This window comes from Xenopus laevis, chromosome 7L, assembly GCF_017654675.1.
Source record: "Xenopus laevis strain J_2021 chromosome 7L, Xenopus_laevis_v10.1, whole genome shotgun sequence".
NCBI classification, from domain to species: domain Eukaryota; kingdom Metazoa; phylum Chordata; class Amphibia; order Anura; family Pipidae; genus Xenopus; species Xenopus laevis.
In genome coordinates this window covers 130,339,756-130,359,220 of record NC_054383.1, presented here as the reverse complement: position 1 = coordinate 130,359,220, position 19,465 = coordinate 130,339,756, and the positions used below count along the sequence as shown (strand labels likewise).

Here is a 19,465-nt window from a genome sequence, read left to right as displayed (position 1 = left end):
ACTTCACATTCTCCCAGTTTACAGTCAGAGTTAAATTCTCCCCATGTTCTTTTAGTTCCTCTTCTCCATCTTTGTTAATGCGGTACCAGGTATAGTTCTTAGCAGGAGGGTTGGCATTGCTGGTACATTTTAAAGTAATTTGTTCTCCTGCTTTTATTTTCTTTTCTCCATCAGGTTTGGTAATTATAACATGTTTTGGAGGATCTAGTAGAGATCCATTTAACAATAATTTAACAAACAGCTCATAATGATTTATAAGTGATTTATAATTTATAAATATAATTAATTTCTACATTTGGGTTTTATCACCAACATAAACAATACTGTTTTTTCCTGTTGAAAACTTTTTTGTACCATAGTCACAAATGTATCTTTTTTATATATAAAATAACTTATAAACCAAACTCATACTTGCTTAAAGTGCTGAGATTTTTTTATTTTCTTTTGAAAATTTGATTTGAAAAATTGCGATTTTAAAAAAATATTGTGATCACTCCTTATTACTAATTGTGAATACATTTGTGAATATGACAAAAGCGTCTTTTTTTTGCATTTGAATGTGAAATTTAACAAATCTGCCCTTTAATTTGCTTCTAAGGAACAATCTTGAGGCATTAATGTGATAGAGAAAAGTTCCACTGGGGAATGGTATTTTGGTAATTAATTAATTTTCACTTTCAGATTTTGTCAGAAATTCAAAAATAAATCATGATTCCTGATTACAATTTTTTGCCATGATCAAAATTTTAAATGGACATAGTTAAGATATTGAAAGCACCAGAAGATCAGACAAAGTGAGAACATAAGAAGATACCATCAGTTCAGGACTAGAAGTAGGAAAAGGAACGCAACCTTCCAGTAGAAGAAAGTGTACCACAAACAAGAATAGCTGAAGAATAGTGATGAACACATTTTTTGCAAAGTTTTGCCTCAAAAGTGATGCCCAATAGACTCCAATGGGTGAAAAAATTGTCGGCCATCAAAAAAAAATTGTCGCCTCCTCTATCGTCAAAAAAATGTGTCTCCCATACACTTCAATGCATTTTGGCAAATTTTTGCTGTTTCTCTAATTTTCTATGAGTTGGAGAGGCACTATATCATAAAATACTGCAGAATGCTCACTGCCATATCCCTTTAAATCCAAATTCAATTTCAGATGCAGTAGGACTAATAGCAAATAGTTGAATCTCACCACAGGGCAAACAGCGGGTCTGGAGTGGTGGTGCAAACAAGGTCCTATGCCAACCTAGTCTGACACTGTAATTGACACAATGGCCAATAAATATGAAACTGGCACATTTTTGCTCAGATCATATCTTATAACTATATATATTTTATTATAGTGTTCTGCAGTAAACTTTTTCTTTGTTTTTTTCTACGGATAAAACCAAATCTGAATCAGTGTTAGTACTTACAGAACAAGCTCAGATCCATTATGGTAGAATAATTTTTTCCAAGCTCATTCCTTGCAGAGCAGGAATACTTCACAATCTCCCAGTTTATAGTCAGAGTTAAATTCTCCCCATGTTCTTTTAGTTCCTCTTCTCCATCTTTGTTAATGCGGTACCAGGTATAGTTCTTAGCAGGAGGGTTGGCATTGCTGGTACATTGTAAAGTCACTTGTTCACCTTCTTTTATTTTCTTTTCTCCATCAGGTTTGGTAATTATAACATGTTTTGGAGGATCTAGTAGAGATCCATTTAACAATAATTTAAGAAACAGCTCATAATGATTTATAATTTATAAATATAATAAATTTCTACATTTGGCTTTTATCACCAACATAAACAATTCTGTTTTTTCCTGTTGAAAACATTTTTGTACCATAGTCACAAATGTATCTTTTTTATATATAAAATAACTTATAAACCAAACTCATACTTGCTTAATGTGCTGAGATTTTTTTTTTGAAAATTTGATTTGAAAAATCGCGATTTTAAAAAAAATATTGTGATCACTCCAAATTATTACTAATTGTGAATACATTTGTGAATATGACAAAAACATCTTTTTTTGAATTTGAATGTGAAATTTAACAAATCTGCCCTTTAATTTGTTCTAAGGAACTAAAATCTTGAGGCATTAATGTGATAGAGAAAAGTTCCACTGGGGAATGGTATTATGGTAATTAATTAATTTTCACTTTCAGATTTTGTCAGAAATTCAAAAAGAAATCATGATTCCTGATTACAATTTTTTGCCATGATCAAAAGTTTAAATGGACATAGTTAAGATATTGAAAGCACCAGAAGATCAGACAAAGTGAGAACATAAGAAGATACCATCAGTTCAGGACTAGAAGTAGGAAAAGGAACGCAGCCTTCCAGTAGAAGTAAGTGTACCACAAACAAGAAGAGCTGAAGAATAGTGATGAACAAATTTTTTGCAAAGTTTTGCCTCAAAAGTGATGCCCAATAGACTCCAATGGATGAAAAAATTGTCGCCACTCAAAAAAAACTGTCGCCACTCAAAAAAAATTGTCGCCTGCTCTCTCGTCAAAAAAATGTGTTTCCCATACACTTTAATGCATTTTGGCAAATTTTCGCTGCTTCTCTAATTTTCTGTGAAGTGAAACGGGTCGGATTCATCCATCACTACTGGAGAATTGATTGGCAAAAGAGATGGAGCATAAGTAAATGAAGGGATGGAGCAAAGTTATGAAAGAGAGAAAAAAAGGTGTGAAAAGCTATCAATTAACAAAACTCTTTTAAAAGATTGGCAGCTAAAAGGTGGCGCAATCATGGAGAAGCCATGGGAGATTATATTCACAATTCAATTGGATTGTCAAGTTTTGTTTTTTTACAGATTCATTTAAAATGATTGGAATATTATTGTGAAGTTTTTTTTTACCGACACAAGTTTATTCAAAACTGAAATCAAAAATTAGTAAATTGGCATCCCTGTACAGCAGGTGAGCTTATAATGGAAACCTAGAACTTCGAATTCAGCAAACTGCTCTAGTAAGATACTTTCCTTATACAGAACTGTGCCTACATTACTAGAAATGTAAAGCGAGTCAATACTTACATTGTATTTTTAAGATTAGCTGTTCTTGCAATACTTGTCCCATTTGATAAATAGATTTGCATTCAATGGGGGTGCCATGATCCTGATAGGTTGGGATATAATCCATTTCACTTACAAATTTCCAGATTCCTTCTTCAAGTTCTTCTCTCCACTCTCTTTTATTGAAGCCTACTTTGTTCCATTCGAGCACAGGGGGATTGTGGGTGCAGGTGTGTTGTACAGAGCAGTTAATAAGGGCAGAAATTCCTTCATTCAGACTGGTGGGCAAGTTTAGTACAGGCTTATGTGGGGTATCTGAAAGACAGATGTACAGATGTAGTACTGTATTGCAAGCAATAAATGTACTTGTGTAGAGCTAATGTGTAGTGCCTCATATTAGCGGAACCTGCATAATCTCAATTACACTTATTGTATTCCCTTTATTGTTTTTCCTTATTAAAGGCAGAGGTTATTAAAACGTGTAATGGTTTCTCATCTGAAACATAGGCCATTTTATACTATTTCTCCCAGACCTGTTGGTTGATGAGATGGTCAGTTCTTCTCATACTAAGACAAACCACAGAAGCCTAACGTTTGACTCTGGTTTAGTTAATTGATATCATTTATAGCAACTTGGTATGGAAAATAAAAGCTTGGCAGCAATAATACATGTATAAAATATTATTAAAAGGACAGTATAGATAGATTTATCAACACAACTCAGGATTGTATGTATGCATAATAGGTGGGGAATAGCCATGGTTGTGAGTTTAAATCTGGAGGCATCTTCTCAGTGATCTTTTTCTATTAAAAAATATTTGTTGCAAAAAAATTGCGGAATGTCTTACCTGACACCTGAACCAGGACTTTTTCAAATGCGCTGTATTGATCACAGTTTATATTCTCATTTATACATGGATAATATGTTTCAGTGTCTCTCACGTCATCAATCCTCAAGGAGCAGCTCTTGGACTTATTCCCCACCAGGAAAGTTCTGCCATTAAATGTATTCATAACATAGGATGGATTTTTGTTATTGAATATTTGGGGGTCAATTCCATATTGATCCCTGTACCAAACCAGTTGGAAGTCTGTAGACACTACATTGAATGAGCAGGGGATCTCCACACAGGATCCCTTCAGTGCTGTGATGGACTTTGGGAGGAGAACCGAGTGATCCTGACAACTGAAGCCTGGGAAACAACCAGAGCAGCAGACAAGAACATTATTTAGTACAGGTATGGGATCCGTTATTCGGAAACTTGTTATCCAGAAAGAGACTCCATATTATACAAATAATTTAAATATTTGAAAAGTATTTCCTTTTTTCTCTGTAATAAAACAGTATATTGTACTTGATACCAACTAAAATACAATTAATCCTTATTGGAAGTCTATCTATCTATCTATCTATCTATCTATCTATCTATCTATCTATCATCTATCTATCTATCATCTATCTATCTATCTATCTATCTATTATCTATCTATCTATCTATCTATCTATCTATCTATCATCTCTCTCTCTCTCTCTTTCTCTCTCTCTCTCTCTCTCTATCTAATCTATCTCTCTCTCTCTCTCTCTCTCTCTATCTAATCTATCTATCTATCTATCTATCATCTATCTATCTATCTATCTATCTATCTATCTATCTATCATCTCTCTCTCTCTCTCTCTCTCTCTCTCTCTCTCTCTCTCTCTCTCTCTCTCTCTCTATCTATCTATCTAATCTCTCTCTCTCTCTCTCTCTCTATCTATCTATCTATCTATCATCTACTATCAATCTTTCTATCATCAGTCTATCAATCATTTATTAGCCCCTAAGTGTAAATAAATTATCATATATATCTACCTAACTACCTATTATCGATCTATCTATCTATCTATCTATCTATCTATCTATCTATCTATCTATCTATCTATCATCTATCTATCTATCTATCTATCTATCTATCTATCTATCTATCTATCTATCTATCATCTATCTATTTATTGTCTATCCATCTATTGTCTATCTATCTCTATTTTGCAATTATTTAGTCTTAACCACAGCTTGACTCTAAGGCTGCATTCATGCTTTATTTGTAAAGTTGTGAATCTGATGAACATAACTTCATGTCAAACCATGTAAGTATGAACTAGGAAAACTAGCTACAGACCCACATTATGACTTCTAACCAGTTTAATAAGGAAAAGAATGGGATCATGGCCCAGAGTGAGCTTAAACTGTTCAAATTTCCTAATACTAATTTAATCCTATGTAATGGGTTTGGTTGTTATATGGAAGTTTTACCTTGAAGAGCAACCAGAAGAAAAATCTTCTTCAGGAGTAAGTGAAGTTCCATCATTTATAATCAACACTGGATCTACATGGATTTTGTGCTTTAAACTATAAAAATAATAAATTCAAATTCTAAAAGTCATATTACACTGTGTTATGTTATGAACTACTGGTACAACTTGTGCCTAGTGTGCCTTATCCCTATGTGCATCACTATGTGATACTTACACACTGTCGTTTTCTGTAATTTTTTAAATAATATATGAAATAAAACAGCTTTTTGTCGTTTTATTGTGCTTAATAAAAATAATTATCAACAACGTTTTAATGCAATGCCCATTTAAAACGGATAAAACGGATCCACAGGATCAGAGAGTATTAGTTAATAAATATTTTTATTTATACAAAGATAAAAAATGTATATAATCTCCATCCTCCCAATTTTAAAACTGACTGCCAGCACTAAAATAAGGTAGATGGTTAGTTGTGATATACAGGTATGAAATCCATTATACGGAAAACCCATTATCCAGAAAGCTCCGAATAACAAAAAGACTGTCTCCAGTAGACTCCAAATTTTTAAAAATTATTTTCTTTTTCTGTGTGATAATAAAACAGTAGCTTGTACTTGATCCCAACTAATATATAATTAATCCTTATTGGAAGCAAAACCAGCCTATTGGGTTTATATAGTGTTTACATGATTCGATGAAGATCAAAAGGGCAGATCCTTTATCTGGAAAACCCCAGCCTTAGCATTCTGTATAAAAGATCCCATTATGGGAAGGCCATATCCCATAGACTCCATTTATATATTTTATATATATATATATATATATATATATATATATATATATATATATATATATATATATATATATATATATATAAAAAAATCCTTATTGGAGACAAAACAATCTTATTGGGTTTAATGAATGTTTGAATGACTGTTTAGTAGACATAAGGGATGGGGATCCAAATTTTTCCTTATCCAGAAAACCCATATTCCATACTGTATATTCTGCACCCCTTCCAGAATAACTATTGACCTCCAATTTCCACACTTCCTCTAATTTCTCTGCCCTTCAATCTCCTACCCTCAATGTCTGACCCCCACTCTCTTTCTAATGTTCATACTTTCACTCTCAATATATCTGGTCAAACCCCAGCATGAATGTTTGTGAGTACTTAAACAAAAAGTAAATTAAATACATTTAGAGACATTGGGTATACATGATATCACCTTTAATTTTCACTGGCAAAAGTCCTTATTTGTGGTTTTGAGTTATTTAGCATTTTATTCAGCAACTCTCCAGTTTGCAATTTCAGCAATCTGGTTGCTAGGCTCCAAATTACCCTAGCAACCATGCACTGATTTGAATAAGTGACCGGAATATGAAGAGGAAAGACCTGGATTAAAAGATGAGTAATAAAAAGTAGCAGTACCAATACATTTGTAAACCTTCATTGCATTTGTTTTTTAAATAGGATCAGGAAATCCCATTTGAAAGCTGGAGAGCAATTAATTCAAAAACTGAAAAAAATATATAATGAAGACTAATTGAAAAGTTGCTTAGAACTGGCCATTCTATGTGAACCACCCCTTTAGGAGCTGCTGGAAGTATTCAGAGAGGAATGTTGTGTTGTGTAGCAAATGCCCAATATTTCTTTAGTAAGTGGTAGGCATCCTTACTTCTTGGTTAAAAATATCAGGGCATAATAAACTGACCCCTGTGTCTTCCTACTGAAATTATAATAGCACAGTGAAACTCATCTTACTCTAAGGGGCCAATTCATTAACATCGAGTGAAGGAACAGAAGAAAAAAAACTTTGAATTTCGAAGTGTTTTTTTGGCTACTTCGACCATCGAATGGGCTACTTCGACCTTCGACTACGACTTCGACTTTGAATCGAAGGATTCAAACTAAAAATCGTTCGACTATTTAACCATTACTGTCTCTTTAAGAAAAAACTTCGACCCCCTAGTTCGCCATCTAAAAACTACCGAACCCAATGTTAACCTATGGGAAAGGTCCCCATAGGCTTGCCTAACTTTTTTTGGTCGAAGGATAATCCTTCGATCGTTGGATTAAAATCCTTCTAATCGTTAGATCGAACGATTATTCCTTCGATCGTAGTATTTGCGCAAAAAGGATTTTCATTCCCAGTCGAATATCGAGGGTTAATTAACCCTTGATATTCGACCCTTGATGAATTTGCCCCTAATTGTAAGCTCCGCGGGACAGTGCATAAGACTGTACTGAAAGTAAAGCAATTCCAGTCACCAAATGAACCCCAGTGCACCTATGTACACATACCTATACAGGCAGAGAGATCTATGCACTCGCATATCTAAAATATATATATTAACATCTATACTAACTTACTGTAGATCTGGAAATCACAAAAACATTCAATATTTTGCTTGTTCAAGAAACTATCGCCGATAAAAGTAACAGGGTTTGAGGTTTCTTTACATCTAATCTTGTATAATGCACCCACAATGGATTGCCCCTTGTTTATTTAGAATAGTTTGATATAAATTAAAAGCACTGTACTTACAGGTCTTCACTCGTGCCCTGCCCAGTCACAAATTGCTAGCAAAAAGGAAACATAGAAATTAGTTGGTTGCCACATGAAGGCGTAACAGGAATTATCTATATCCTTCTCCTTTCTGAGCATTGTCATTGAATAGAATACACAGTAAATGCATTTTTATCTCTGACCTTAGTATTCCAGAAGGCCTACCTGGAGGAGATTAGCAACCTGGAGAACTGGTGCCAGGAGAACGACCTCCTCCTAAACTTCAGCAAGAATAAGGAGCTGATTTTGGACTTTAGCACAAAGCAGGGGAGGAATTGCAAGCCCCTACACATCAGTGGTGTGCCAGTGGACAGTGAACAGTTTCAGGTAACTGGGTGTTCACATCACACAAGACCTGTCATGGTTCTGTAACATCAACACCCTGTTGAAGAATGCCCATCAGCTTCTCTTCTTCCTCAGAAGACTTAGAGACTTCCATCTGCCTCTGAGGGTGCTTAAGAAATTTTATTTATGCACCATTGAGAGCATCCTGATGGGAAATATCTGCACCTGGTATGGGAACAGCACCAAGCAGGACAGACAAGCTCTTCAAAGAGTGGAGCGCTCAGCTCGAAAGCATCATTCGCTCTGAGATTCCTGACCTGCTGTCTGTCTACACTAAGCAGTGCAGGACTAAAGCCAGGAAGATTATGAAAGACCTCTCCCATCCCAACAATGGACTCTTCTCACTGCTGACGTCAAGGAAGCGCTTCCGCTCCCTTAAAAGGATCCTGCAATCGGAAAACATGTTTTTTTCAAAACACATCAGTTAATAGTGCTACTCCAGCAGAATTCTGCACTGAAATCCATTTCTCAAAAGAGCAAATAGATTTTTTTATATTCAACTTTGAAATCTGACATGGGGCTAGACATATTGTCAATTTCCCAGCTGCCCTACTATTGGAGCCAACCGGCGAAGTTAAAATTGAGGTTTATTCCATATTACTAAAAAGTACACGCGTTCGGACATGTACTTTTTAGTAATATGGAATAAACTTCAATTTTAACTGCAATGGCTGGCTCCAGGAGTGCGTACTCGTTTGTTTGTGGTTGTCTATAGAAAACCCACAGATAGGAATTATATACTATTGTGCAACAATTTTCATCCACCAGGTACCCAACAAGGTTTACCTAAGAGTCAATACATGTGAGCTAATCGTATAACCTCTAGTGATAATCTGTATGAGAAACAAGCCAGGGTCATCACACAAAGGTTAAAAAAAAAAGAGGATACCATTTATCTGTATTAGAAAAAGTAAGTGAGGTGAGTGAGGTGACAGGAATGGAAATGAAGGCATTGTAGTAAAATAAACAAGTTGATAACAAAGATAAAAGACCTATATTTGACACACACTCCAAAGAGATTAAGAACATTGTAAGGAAATACCAGCATATGTTACAAAATTCTCATTCTGTGTACTTTAAATGAAATCCATTTCTGAAAAGAGCAAACAGATTTTTTTATATTCAATTTTGAAATCTGACATGGGGCTAGACATATTGTCAACTTCCCAGCTGCCTCAAGTCATGTGACTTGTGCTCTGATAAACTTCAATCACTCTTTACTGCTGTACTGCAAGTTGGAGTGATATCACCCCCTCCTCCCTTTCCCCCCCAGCAGCCAAACAAAAGAACAATGGTGGGGTAACCAGATAACAGCTCCCTAGTAGTTCTAAGAACAGCACTCAATAGTAAAAACCCATGTCTCACTGAGACAAATTCAGTTACATTGAGAAGGAAAAACAGCAGCCTGCCAGAAAGCATTTCTCTCCTAAAGTGCAGGCACAAGTCACATGACTTGGGGCAGCTGGGAAATTGACAAAATGTCTAGCCCCATGTCAGATTTCAAAATTGAATATAAAAAAATCTGTTTGCTCTTTTGAGAAATGGATTTCAGTGCAGAATTCTGCTGGAGTAGCACTATTAACAGATGCGCTTTGAAAAAAACATGTTTTACGATGACAGGATCCCTTTAAATATCATTAATCCTTATTGGAGGTAAAGCCAGCCTATTGGGTTTATTAACATTTAAATAATTCTTTAGAAGACTTACAATGAAGATCCAAACTACCATTATCCAGACATTCCAAGGTCCTGAGTATTCTGGATAACAAGTCCCATACCTGTAGTGTAACAGATATTGACCAACGATCACATACAGTATATGGCATAATTTATTTTTCTACACAGATAATGGAACGGGCACCAGATCAGAATAATATATTTGTAGTTGCACAGCTGTATAAAATGAAGACAATGGAGCACAAACAATCACTATTCCCTTAACCCTACTAACTATGAGATGAAATTAAAATAAATAAAGTGCTGTTTGGGTAAAGAAATATTTTTATTTGCACTGATATACACATTACTGTATATGCATTTTTCTTTGAGTTTAATTGCATCCTAAACATTGCCTTGGTATTGTCCCATCAACTTCTTTTACCTGCACCTTTTGCTCATCTCATGCTGATTATCTAGTACAGAGATCCACAACACTTTTTACCCTTGAACCACATTAAAATGTAAAAAAAAAAAAAAAGTTGAAAACATGCAAAACATTCCTGGGAGTGCAAAAAGACGCTGTTGTTGGCTATTGGTAGCCTCTTTGTGGACTGGCAGCCTACAGTAGGTTCTGTTTGCCAGTACATCTGTTTTTTATGTAACCAAAACATGTCTCCAAGCCTGGAATTCAAAAATATAAACCCTGCATTGACGCCACTGGGAGCAACATCCAAGGGGTCGGAGAGCGGCATGTTGTTCACAAGCCACTGGTTGGGAATCACTGATCTTGTATGTTTCACAGACACTTGTGGATAAGAGTCATAAACAAGCAGAGCTGACAAAACATTACAATACAATTCATATAGTACATTATATATATCTCCCTTCCTCTATATGTGCCACTCTAATTTGGAACATTGCAATAAATGTGAAAGCTGAAGCACCATACATGCACCATGAGCGTATGGACATTCTTGTTCCAAGAGTCTCAGAGTAGCTAATTATTTAGTATGGCATATACTGTGTGTTCTGTGTGGCCATCCTGCTGTGATGCTTCATTAGGTTGGTCATTTTGGGAGAATCTGATTGCAGCATATTCAATGTCCTCTGGTTCCTCCTGCCCTTTGTCCTGTGATGGGACATAGACATGGGTTATATGCCTTTGTGTAAATACTTGAATAAAGCAGATCAAGTGTATTTTGCAGCAACTCTTTTAACAATGATTACTGTCCAATCCATTCATTTCCATACATTGGGCAAAGAAGCTGAGAAAAAAAAACATTCCCTCTTGTCTCTCACTCACTTAATTCTATAGCTATTAGTTCCTCTTTATGTCCTAAACACCTGTATTACATGACTAATGAAGATGAAAGAATAAACGTATCCGTCAAGTTGATACAGAATGTAGATGACACAGAGAAAATAAAAAATAAACAACAAGCACATTTTTACCTTCTTGACACTTAGGGGCCGATTCACTAACTTCAAGTGAAGGATTCGAAGGTAAAAAACTTCGAATTTCGAAGTTTTTTTTGGGCTACTTCGACCTTCGACTTCGAAGTAAGGATTCGAAGTAAAAATCGTTCGACTATTCGAACATTCGATAGTCGAAGTACTGTCTCTTTAAAAAAACTTCGACCCCCTAGTTAGCCATCTAAAAGCTACCGAAGTCAATGTTAGCCTATGGGGAAGGTCCCCATAGGCTTGGCTAACTTTTTTTTATCGAAGGATATTCCTTCGATCGTTGGATTAAAATCCTTCGAATCGTTCGATTCGAAGGATTTTATTGTTCGATCGAAGGAATTATCCTTTGATCGTTCGATCGAACTATCTGCGCTAAATCCTTCGACTTCGATATTCGAAGTCGAAGGAATTTAATTCCTAGTCGAATATCGAGGGTCGATATTCGACCCTTAGTGAATCGCCCCCTTAAATAGCACTCACATGATCAGTTTGGGCAAATCATCCCCTTTCTCCCTAAAAACATGTTATCTCACCCCAATGCTTTCACATCATCCTAGTGGCTACATTGTCCAGAATAATCTCCTAGCTGTCAGCCTCGCATTGTATGCCATGTAACATGAATATTGCCTAAAGTTATTTCTTTCTCAGACTTACATCAGCAGAGTAGTAATGACAATCTTCATCTTCTTTTCTCAGGAATTTGGATTTTCTTGATGAAGCATGCCTATAATGGAAAGGCACATTTTAAACAGAACTCAATGGCTTTTCTATCAAGGTATTACCATGTTCACATAGAGAAGAAAGATAAAACGCCTGACATTTCAAGTGGTGTATTAAGGCCACTCATACATTCATTTATTTTACAACTCACAATGGACTTGTGGAGTCCGAGTCTGATGTGAGATGATATTTGCCATCAGTTAATGTATCATACAAATGATCATCCATTTTTGTCGGTGGTGCCTCAGCCATACTCTGTACAGAACAGAAAAATGGAAATTAAAAAGAAGATTTTGAAAGTTCTATTGAGAGCAATAATGATACAAAACTACTTCTGATATTGTTCCAGTGCAGTTCCAGATATAGCAGATATTAAGTTAAATTGTTGTTAAATTGTTGTTGTGCTCTTTGGTATGTTCCACACTAAGGGGCCCATTCATTAACTTCGAGTGAAGGATTCAAAATAAAAAAACGTTGAATTTCGAAGTGTTTTTTGGGCTACTTCGACCATCGAATGGGCTACTTCGACCTTCGACTTCGACTTCGAATCGAAGGATTCGAACTAAAAATCGTTCGACTATTCGACCATTCGATAGTCGAAGTACTGTCTCTTTAAGAAAAAACTTCGACCCCCTAGTTCCCCACCTAAAAGCTACCAAAGTCCATGTTAGCCTATGAGGAAGGTCCCCATAGGCTTTCCAAGTTTTTTCTGATCGAAGGATAATCCTTCGATCGATGGATTAAAATCCTTCGAATCGTTCGATTCGAAGGATTTAATCGTTCGACCGAACGATTGAACTATTTGCGCTAAAATCCTTCGACTTCGATATTCGAAGTCGAAGGATTTTAATTTCCAGTCGAATATCGAGGGTTAATTAACCCTCGATATTCGACCCTTGGTGAATTTGCCCCTAACAGTTTTTTTAAATGTGTTCACAGATATTCATTATTATGGTGCAGAAAAAGTATCTACTAAGCACTAGACCTGGTGTTCCTTTATAAACAATAATAAGATTTAAAGAAAATAGTTTTAATTGTCTTAATGTCTTTTCTGCACCAAAAAAACCAGCAAACTCATCTTTAACTTGGTGGCAAAATTGAAACAGTTCTTTCTATTTACAAACAATCAAATTTCAGTTTTTTCTATGCATCTCTAAAAATTTGTGTTTTTTCTATATTCCTGTAAAACTCTACACATTCAAGATTTATTAAGGGGTTATTTATTAAGGTTCAGATTTTTGGGTTAAAAAAACTAGAATTTTTTGATTTCAAAAAAAAAAAAAACTTGAATATTCGAGATTTATTATATCTGACCCTGGAAATAGCTCAATCTGAAAAAAAACACCATCTAAAATCTGTAGAGGTCATGTAGGAGTCAATGGCAAAAGTCCCTTGAACCACTTGAAGATGTTAATAGCCTGCATGATGTTTACATTTTTTTGGGGGGGGGGGTTGCCTTTAAACTAGAATAATTAGAATGATTCAAGTTTTTTCCCATTGAAAACTCAATTAATTCGGGTTTTTGGGTTTTGTAACTGGAACTTGTAGAATAGAGTTTTCTCATTCAAGTTTTTTTTCTTAAATAAGATACCATTCAAGTTGTGAGTTGATTCGAGGTAGAAGAAAAACTCTAACATGTGAGCTTTGATAAATAAAGAAATTCTAATACAAAAATTTACAAGGTATAAGTTGTTGAGGTCTCATAGATGTCAATGGGAGCAGCGCTGATCCTATTGGACCATTTTTAATCAGTTAGGGCTTTTAGAGGTTTTCTTTTTTACACCAAGAAATATAATATTCGAGATATTATCAGTTAGAAAAAAATCTCAAAAATTTCAATAAAAGATTCAGCAAGCTTCTATAAAAGTAAACAGGCAACAGGAGAATGTGGGCCCCAGACTAGGGGTAGACAGACAAAAGAGGCTTGGGCCTAGAGCAGGGGGCTCCTACCAGGTTGCCTCCAAGGCATGTGTCTCTTCTGCCTACCCCTAGTTCTGACTATGCTGATCAGTTTGTATGTCTTAGAAGCATGTGTATAAGACTAATGATTTTTGTAGCTAAATCACACGAGCTCCGGAATCAGTTGCTTGAGTGGGGGTATAGATTGCTTAGTTTAATGCTTTTGAAAGAACCGTGAAAACACTTAGGAGACAAAATGTGGCATGTGGTAAAAATAGACTGGTTCTGCTCTAATATCCTTCTTAGTAATATTGAGAGTTCTGGATCTGAATCGGAGGCACGGCTGTATATTCTCACATACAGCCCACAATTTCCGTTGAATCAAGAACAATCTGTCTATCCTCCAGACCCATGCTGCTCTAGATGAGATCTTGAGAAATTGTTGTAAATTTGTGACTATTAAAAAACAGAACACTAGGCAACATTTTCTCCCTCAGGCTGGTTCTCTCTGAAAATAAACCCATTAAAAGCTGTCAGGTTGAGCCACAGGGAAGTTGCTCTGAGGCTTCAATGATCAAGCAACCAGGAGTTGCTTCCAATGGGCATATAAAGCAGCTGAATTGAATATTTGACAACACTTGAAGCAAATGAGTTGGGTGGAGGAAGAGACCAGCAATAAGAGAGTGACCCATGGCCATCAGGATCATTGACCAACATTCATTCTGAAAACCCCCAGTGGCTGAGAAGGTTAATGTAAACATAGTTCATCGAACAGATCAGGGTTTGAGAACCAGTAATTCCTGACAAAAGCATCTTGGCTGATAAGTACTGTATAGGTGTGATACATAACATATACTTTTGAATTGATAGGGACATTTTTACTTTCAAGTTCAGCTGTTACAAGACAAAATTATACAATTAAAAATTATAATATTTTAAATACAAACAAAATCTGCCAAATGTCTAGAATTTTTAAGGAATGGATCCATGAACATATTCTGGCTATACTTGACAAGAAGGAACTAATGTATATAAGCACTTTGTGCAGTGCTCTGATGGAAATGAAGATATTGCACAAAATAGAATTTATTGAGCCCACATCAAACCAAAAAGGCAACATTTCGGGCCTGCCAGGCCCTTTATCAAGCCTGCCAGGCCTGAAACGTTGCATTTTTGTATGATGCGGGCTCAATAAATTCTTTTTTGTGCACTATTGCAATTTAACTCTGTGTGCTGCTGGTATCTTTTCTGCATATTGTTATAAACCAGTGACAGGAGTGGGTCTTCCAGTACAGCACCTGACACAACAAAACTGTTTATCTGGGAGGTGCACACTCCAAAATAGTGAGTTTGGAAAAGAAGATATTGTGACAAAGAGCCTACTGTGACAATGTCTTATCTGTTATGGGTATTGAGAGAATTATGCTTCGTTGTAGGAGTGATATCCTCTTTAATCTGACTGAAGCAAAGTGGATTTTTAATTTAAAAAAGAGGCAACCAATGGGATTAAATTCTGATTTGGGATTAAATTCTGACTTTAATGTTTCTTGTTATTTTGAATAGACCGGCATTTGAAATTTGCCTTTAAGATTTTGTATACCTGTATCTACTTTATTTTTAAGCTCTGCCTTTCTTCTTTTTTCTTTCCTTTTTTACTATTGGCTAAAGAATGGGTTACATTCATTGGTGGAATAGGGGTAAATATGTTCTCTGTCACTTGTGTATACTGATAAGTGCACAAAATCTGTAAGGCTACGGTGTAGTTTACAATTTGGAAATAAAGTTTTACTTTTCTTTTGTTCCTTCGGATCTACTTTGACTGCCTGTCTATATCTATTGTGATTTTATTTGGCTCCCTAAACTGCAGATCTGGGGCAGAGAACCGAGACATCATACTGAAAAAACATAGGGGCAAATTCACTAACATTCGTAGTTTCGCCAGGCGCAACTTCGCCGCGCTTCGCCGCACTTCGCCAGGCGTAGTTTTGCCAGCGCTCCGCAAATTCACTAAAATCTGAAGTTGCGCTCAGGGGTAGCGTAAGGTTGCGAAGTTGCGCTAGCGTTGATTCGCTATGTAAAGCGAAGTTACGCTAGCGAAGGCTAATTTGCATACGGCGCGAAATTCAAATTTCAATGGAGGAATACGTATCAGCACTACAAATGCTTAGAAAACCTTCAAATCAGCAAATAAAATTTTTATTTTGCCCTACACATGTGCCCACTGTCTAGGTAAGTTGCCATGAGTCAGGAAATGTAGGGGGGAAGGAGGGGAGCCCCAAAAATTTTTTCGATCTTTTTCAGCCTATCACCCATAATGTAGAAAACACACCAGCGTTTTTTGGGACTTAGAAAAAAAATTGACTTTTTTTTAAACAATCCTTATCTACTCTATTGCGCTTCGCCAGGTCTGAGGTGGCGAAGGAAGTCTAGCGTAAAAGGTAGCGTTCAGTACACTGCGCAAGTTAGTGAATTTGCATAGTTACGTTGCTAGCGAAAATTCGCCAGGCGTAAGGGTGTGAAGTAACACTAGCGAAACTACGCCAGCGTTCGTTAGTGAATTTGCGCAGTAACGAAAATGCCAAACGCTAGCGAATTGATGCTAGCGTTCGGCGCTTCGGTGAATTTGCCCCATAGTGCCTGGAAATCGCACTTGCACTTTGTACACTGCACTTGTAGCTGTAACAACCTTAATGTGATTTTCAGGACAATCAATATTTTTCAATGTATTTTTCTTCCATTTCAAGTTTTTTAATAGATACAGTATGTAATCGATCACAAAGAACTCCACTTGAGTTTAATTTTTTTGCACAATTGAGTTTGAAAAAAATTCAAAATGTTGGCTTTAATCGGGAGCAATGACGTTTAATGACCAGTCAATTCTAAGGGGCCAATTCACTAACTTCGAGTGAAGGATTCGAAGTAAAAAAACTTCGAAAAAAAAGTGTTTTTTGGGCTACTTCGACCATCGTATGGGCTACTTCGACCATCGACTACGACTTTGAATTGAAGGATTCGAACTAAAAATCGTTCGACTATTCGATAGTCGAAGTACTGTCTCTTTAAGAAAAAACTTCGACCCCCTAGTTCGCCTTCTAAAACCTACCGAACTCAATGTCCCCATAGGCATACGTTTTTTTGGTCGAAGGATAATCCTTCGATCGTTGGATTAAAATCCTTCGAATCGTTCGATTCGAAGGATTTAATCGTTTGATCGAATGATTATTCCTTCGAGCGAACGATTGAACTATTTGCGCTAAAATCCTTCGACTTCGAGATTCGAAGTCGAAGGATTTTAATTCCCAGTCGAATATCGAGGGTTAATTAACCCTCGATATTCAACCCTTGGTGAATCGGCCCCTAAGTATAATATTTTTTGGTTGCTTGAGTAAGAAAGCAAAAGTCACAACGGGCTGCTGAGTTTTGACAAATATTAAACACTGTTGACTTTTTTTTTAAAAAAAAAAATGGTTTATAACAGTATGAAAAAAATAACCATCCTTTTAGTACTAATTGACATTTAGGGGCACATTTACAAAGCTCGAGTGAAGGATTCGAATTAAAAAAACTTCGAATTTCGAAGTGTTTTTTGGGCTACTTCGACCATCGAATGGGCTACTTCGACCTTCGACTACGACTACGAATCGAACGATTCGAACTAAAAATCGTTCGACTATTCGACCATTCGATAATCGAAGTACTGTCTCTTTAAGAAAAACTTCGACCCCCTACTTCGGCAGCTAAAAGCTACCGAAGTCAATGTTAGCCTATGGGGAAGGTCCCCATAGGCTTGCCTGAGTTTTTTTGATCGAAGGATATTCCTTCGATCGTTGTATTAAAATCCTTCGAATCGTTCGATTCGAAGGATTTAATCGTTCGATCGTAGGATTAGCGCTAAATCGTTCGACTTCGATATTCGAAGTCGAACGATTTTAGTTCCTAGTCGAATATCGAGGGTTAATTAACCCTCGATATTCGACCCTTAGTAAATCTGCCCCTTAATCATTTCAGGAAAATCTAAGAATAAAAAAAAGCAATACTGTATACACACAGTAAATACTCACAGGAATGGTCCCAATTGTGTCAGGCTGGGGTGACTTCTTCTTTCTTGTACTTAAAACATTAAATTAACACAGACATTTATTCAAACACTGTATATGAGTATTCTATTCACATGGTATTGTATTTTTCTACTGTCCAACATGCCTAAGGCTAATGGCAAATGATGATGTTTCAATGCAGACAAAATAAAAGCTGATGCAAACAGAAATTTTAGGAGGCTGCTTGCTGCCCAATCACATCCACACTAATTCGGGAGTAGTGATGGGCGAATTTGAGGCGTTTTGCTTCGCCGAAAAATTTGCGAATTTCATGCGTAATTCGCAGAACGGCGAAAAATTTGCAAAACAAAAAAACACCCGTTTGTGACGCCGGCGCCCGTTTTTTTTTACACCGAATTTTTGCCGCAAATTTTTGCCGCGAATTTTCGCGGACGTTTCGCGAATTTATTTGCTGCCGGTGAATCACACAAATTCGCCACGAATTCGCGCCTGGCGAATAAATTTGCCCATCACTATTCGGGAGCACTGGGAATGGCTAGGCTTTTAAAAAAATTTCTGTGGGTCAATACTCACCCGATGATGAAAATTTGAGCATGTGCACGAATGAAGAGAAAAGGATGGGTGCATCCCATCAATATATATTGAGCAATTTCTAGCAACCAACCAACAGCGGGCCTAGGGGACGTCCTCTATGCAAATCCCGCCCTGAATTGATCTGCACCCATCCACTCCTTGCACAAAGTGCACCAACAGACACCGCATCAGGTTGTTTATACACAAAACCTATTTTGGAGCGAATATGTGTTTAGATTTGCCCAAATGTCTAGGGTGCCATCAGCCTAACAGGACCCTAGTTTTAAATGCAGTTACATCATCATGGATGAAAGAGAATGAAGTAAACTTTATTCAGTAGCAAACTAAGAAAAGTTTAAGAAAAGCACATGCAAATTGAAATTGTTCTTGTAGTTATCTGTTTTGTGAACAAAGTAAAATAGTTCAAGACTTGCAGCCCTTATTTGACATGCCCATGGACTTTTTCATGCTTGTGTCGCTCTCCAACTCTTTTTACATTTAAATGTCGCTCATGATTTAAAAAGGTTGTGGACCCCTGCTTTAGATAATATAGTTCTAATATTGCTTTAGCAGAACTTAGAGATGGAACATGACTAGCAAGTGGCTGGTAGGGATGTAGCGAACGTCGGAAAAAAAGTTCGCGAACATATTCGCGAACTTGCGCAAAAATGCGAGCGGTTCGCGAACGGTTCGCGAACCCCATAGACTTCAATGGGAAGGCGAACTTTAACATCTAGAAAAGACATTTCTGGCCAGAAAAATGATTTTAAAGTTGTTTAAAGGGTGCAACGACCTGGACAGTGGCATGCCAGAGGGGGATCAAGGGCAAAAATGTATCTGAAAAATCTGCCTGTGTGCAGTGTCGGACTGGCCCG

At 36.6% G+C, this 19,465-nt stretch overlaps 2 protein-coding genes across 2 annotated transcripts in view; both read right to left on the bottom strand.

Annotated features, from left to right (window-relative positions):
* LOC121395786 (B-cell receptor CD22-like) overlaps window positions 1-4,237 on the bottom strand; it is a 10,515-nt gene extending 6,278 nt beyond the window's left edge. Inside the window, exons 1-4 of the mRNA XM_041570070.1 lie at window positions 3,855-4,237; window positions 3,028-3,321; window positions 1,416-1,685; window positions 1-204 (exon numbers count right to left, since the gene is read on the bottom strand). The exon at window positions 1-204 is cut by the window's left edge and continues 66 nt beyond it. Of these exons, the coding sequence (XP_041426004.1) occupies window positions 1-204; window positions 1,416-1,685; window positions 3,028-3,321; window positions 3,855-4,020 (934 nt within the window). The 5' untranslated portion in view covers window positions 4,021-4,237. The remainder of the gene's footprint in view (window positions 205-1,415; window positions 1,686-3,027; window positions 3,322-3,854) is intronic.
* Window positions 4,238-10,200: 5,963 nt separating this feature from the next.
* Window positions 10,201-19,465, bottom strand: part of LOC108697061 (B-cell receptor CD22) — a 32,704-nt gene continuing 23,439 nt past the window's right edge. The window contains exons 8-11 of the mRNA XM_041569731.1: window positions 18,021-18,069; window positions 12,212-12,315; window positions 11,995-12,064; window positions 10,201-11,005 (exon numbers count right to left, since the gene is read on the bottom strand). Coding sequence (XP_041425665.1) covers window positions 10,874-11,005; window positions 11,995-12,064; window positions 12,212-12,315; window positions 18,021-18,069 — 355 coding nt within the window. The 3' untranslated portion in view covers window positions 10,201-10,873. The remainder of the gene's footprint in view (window positions 11,006-11,994; window positions 12,065-12,211; window positions 12,316-18,020; window positions 18,070-19,465) is intronic.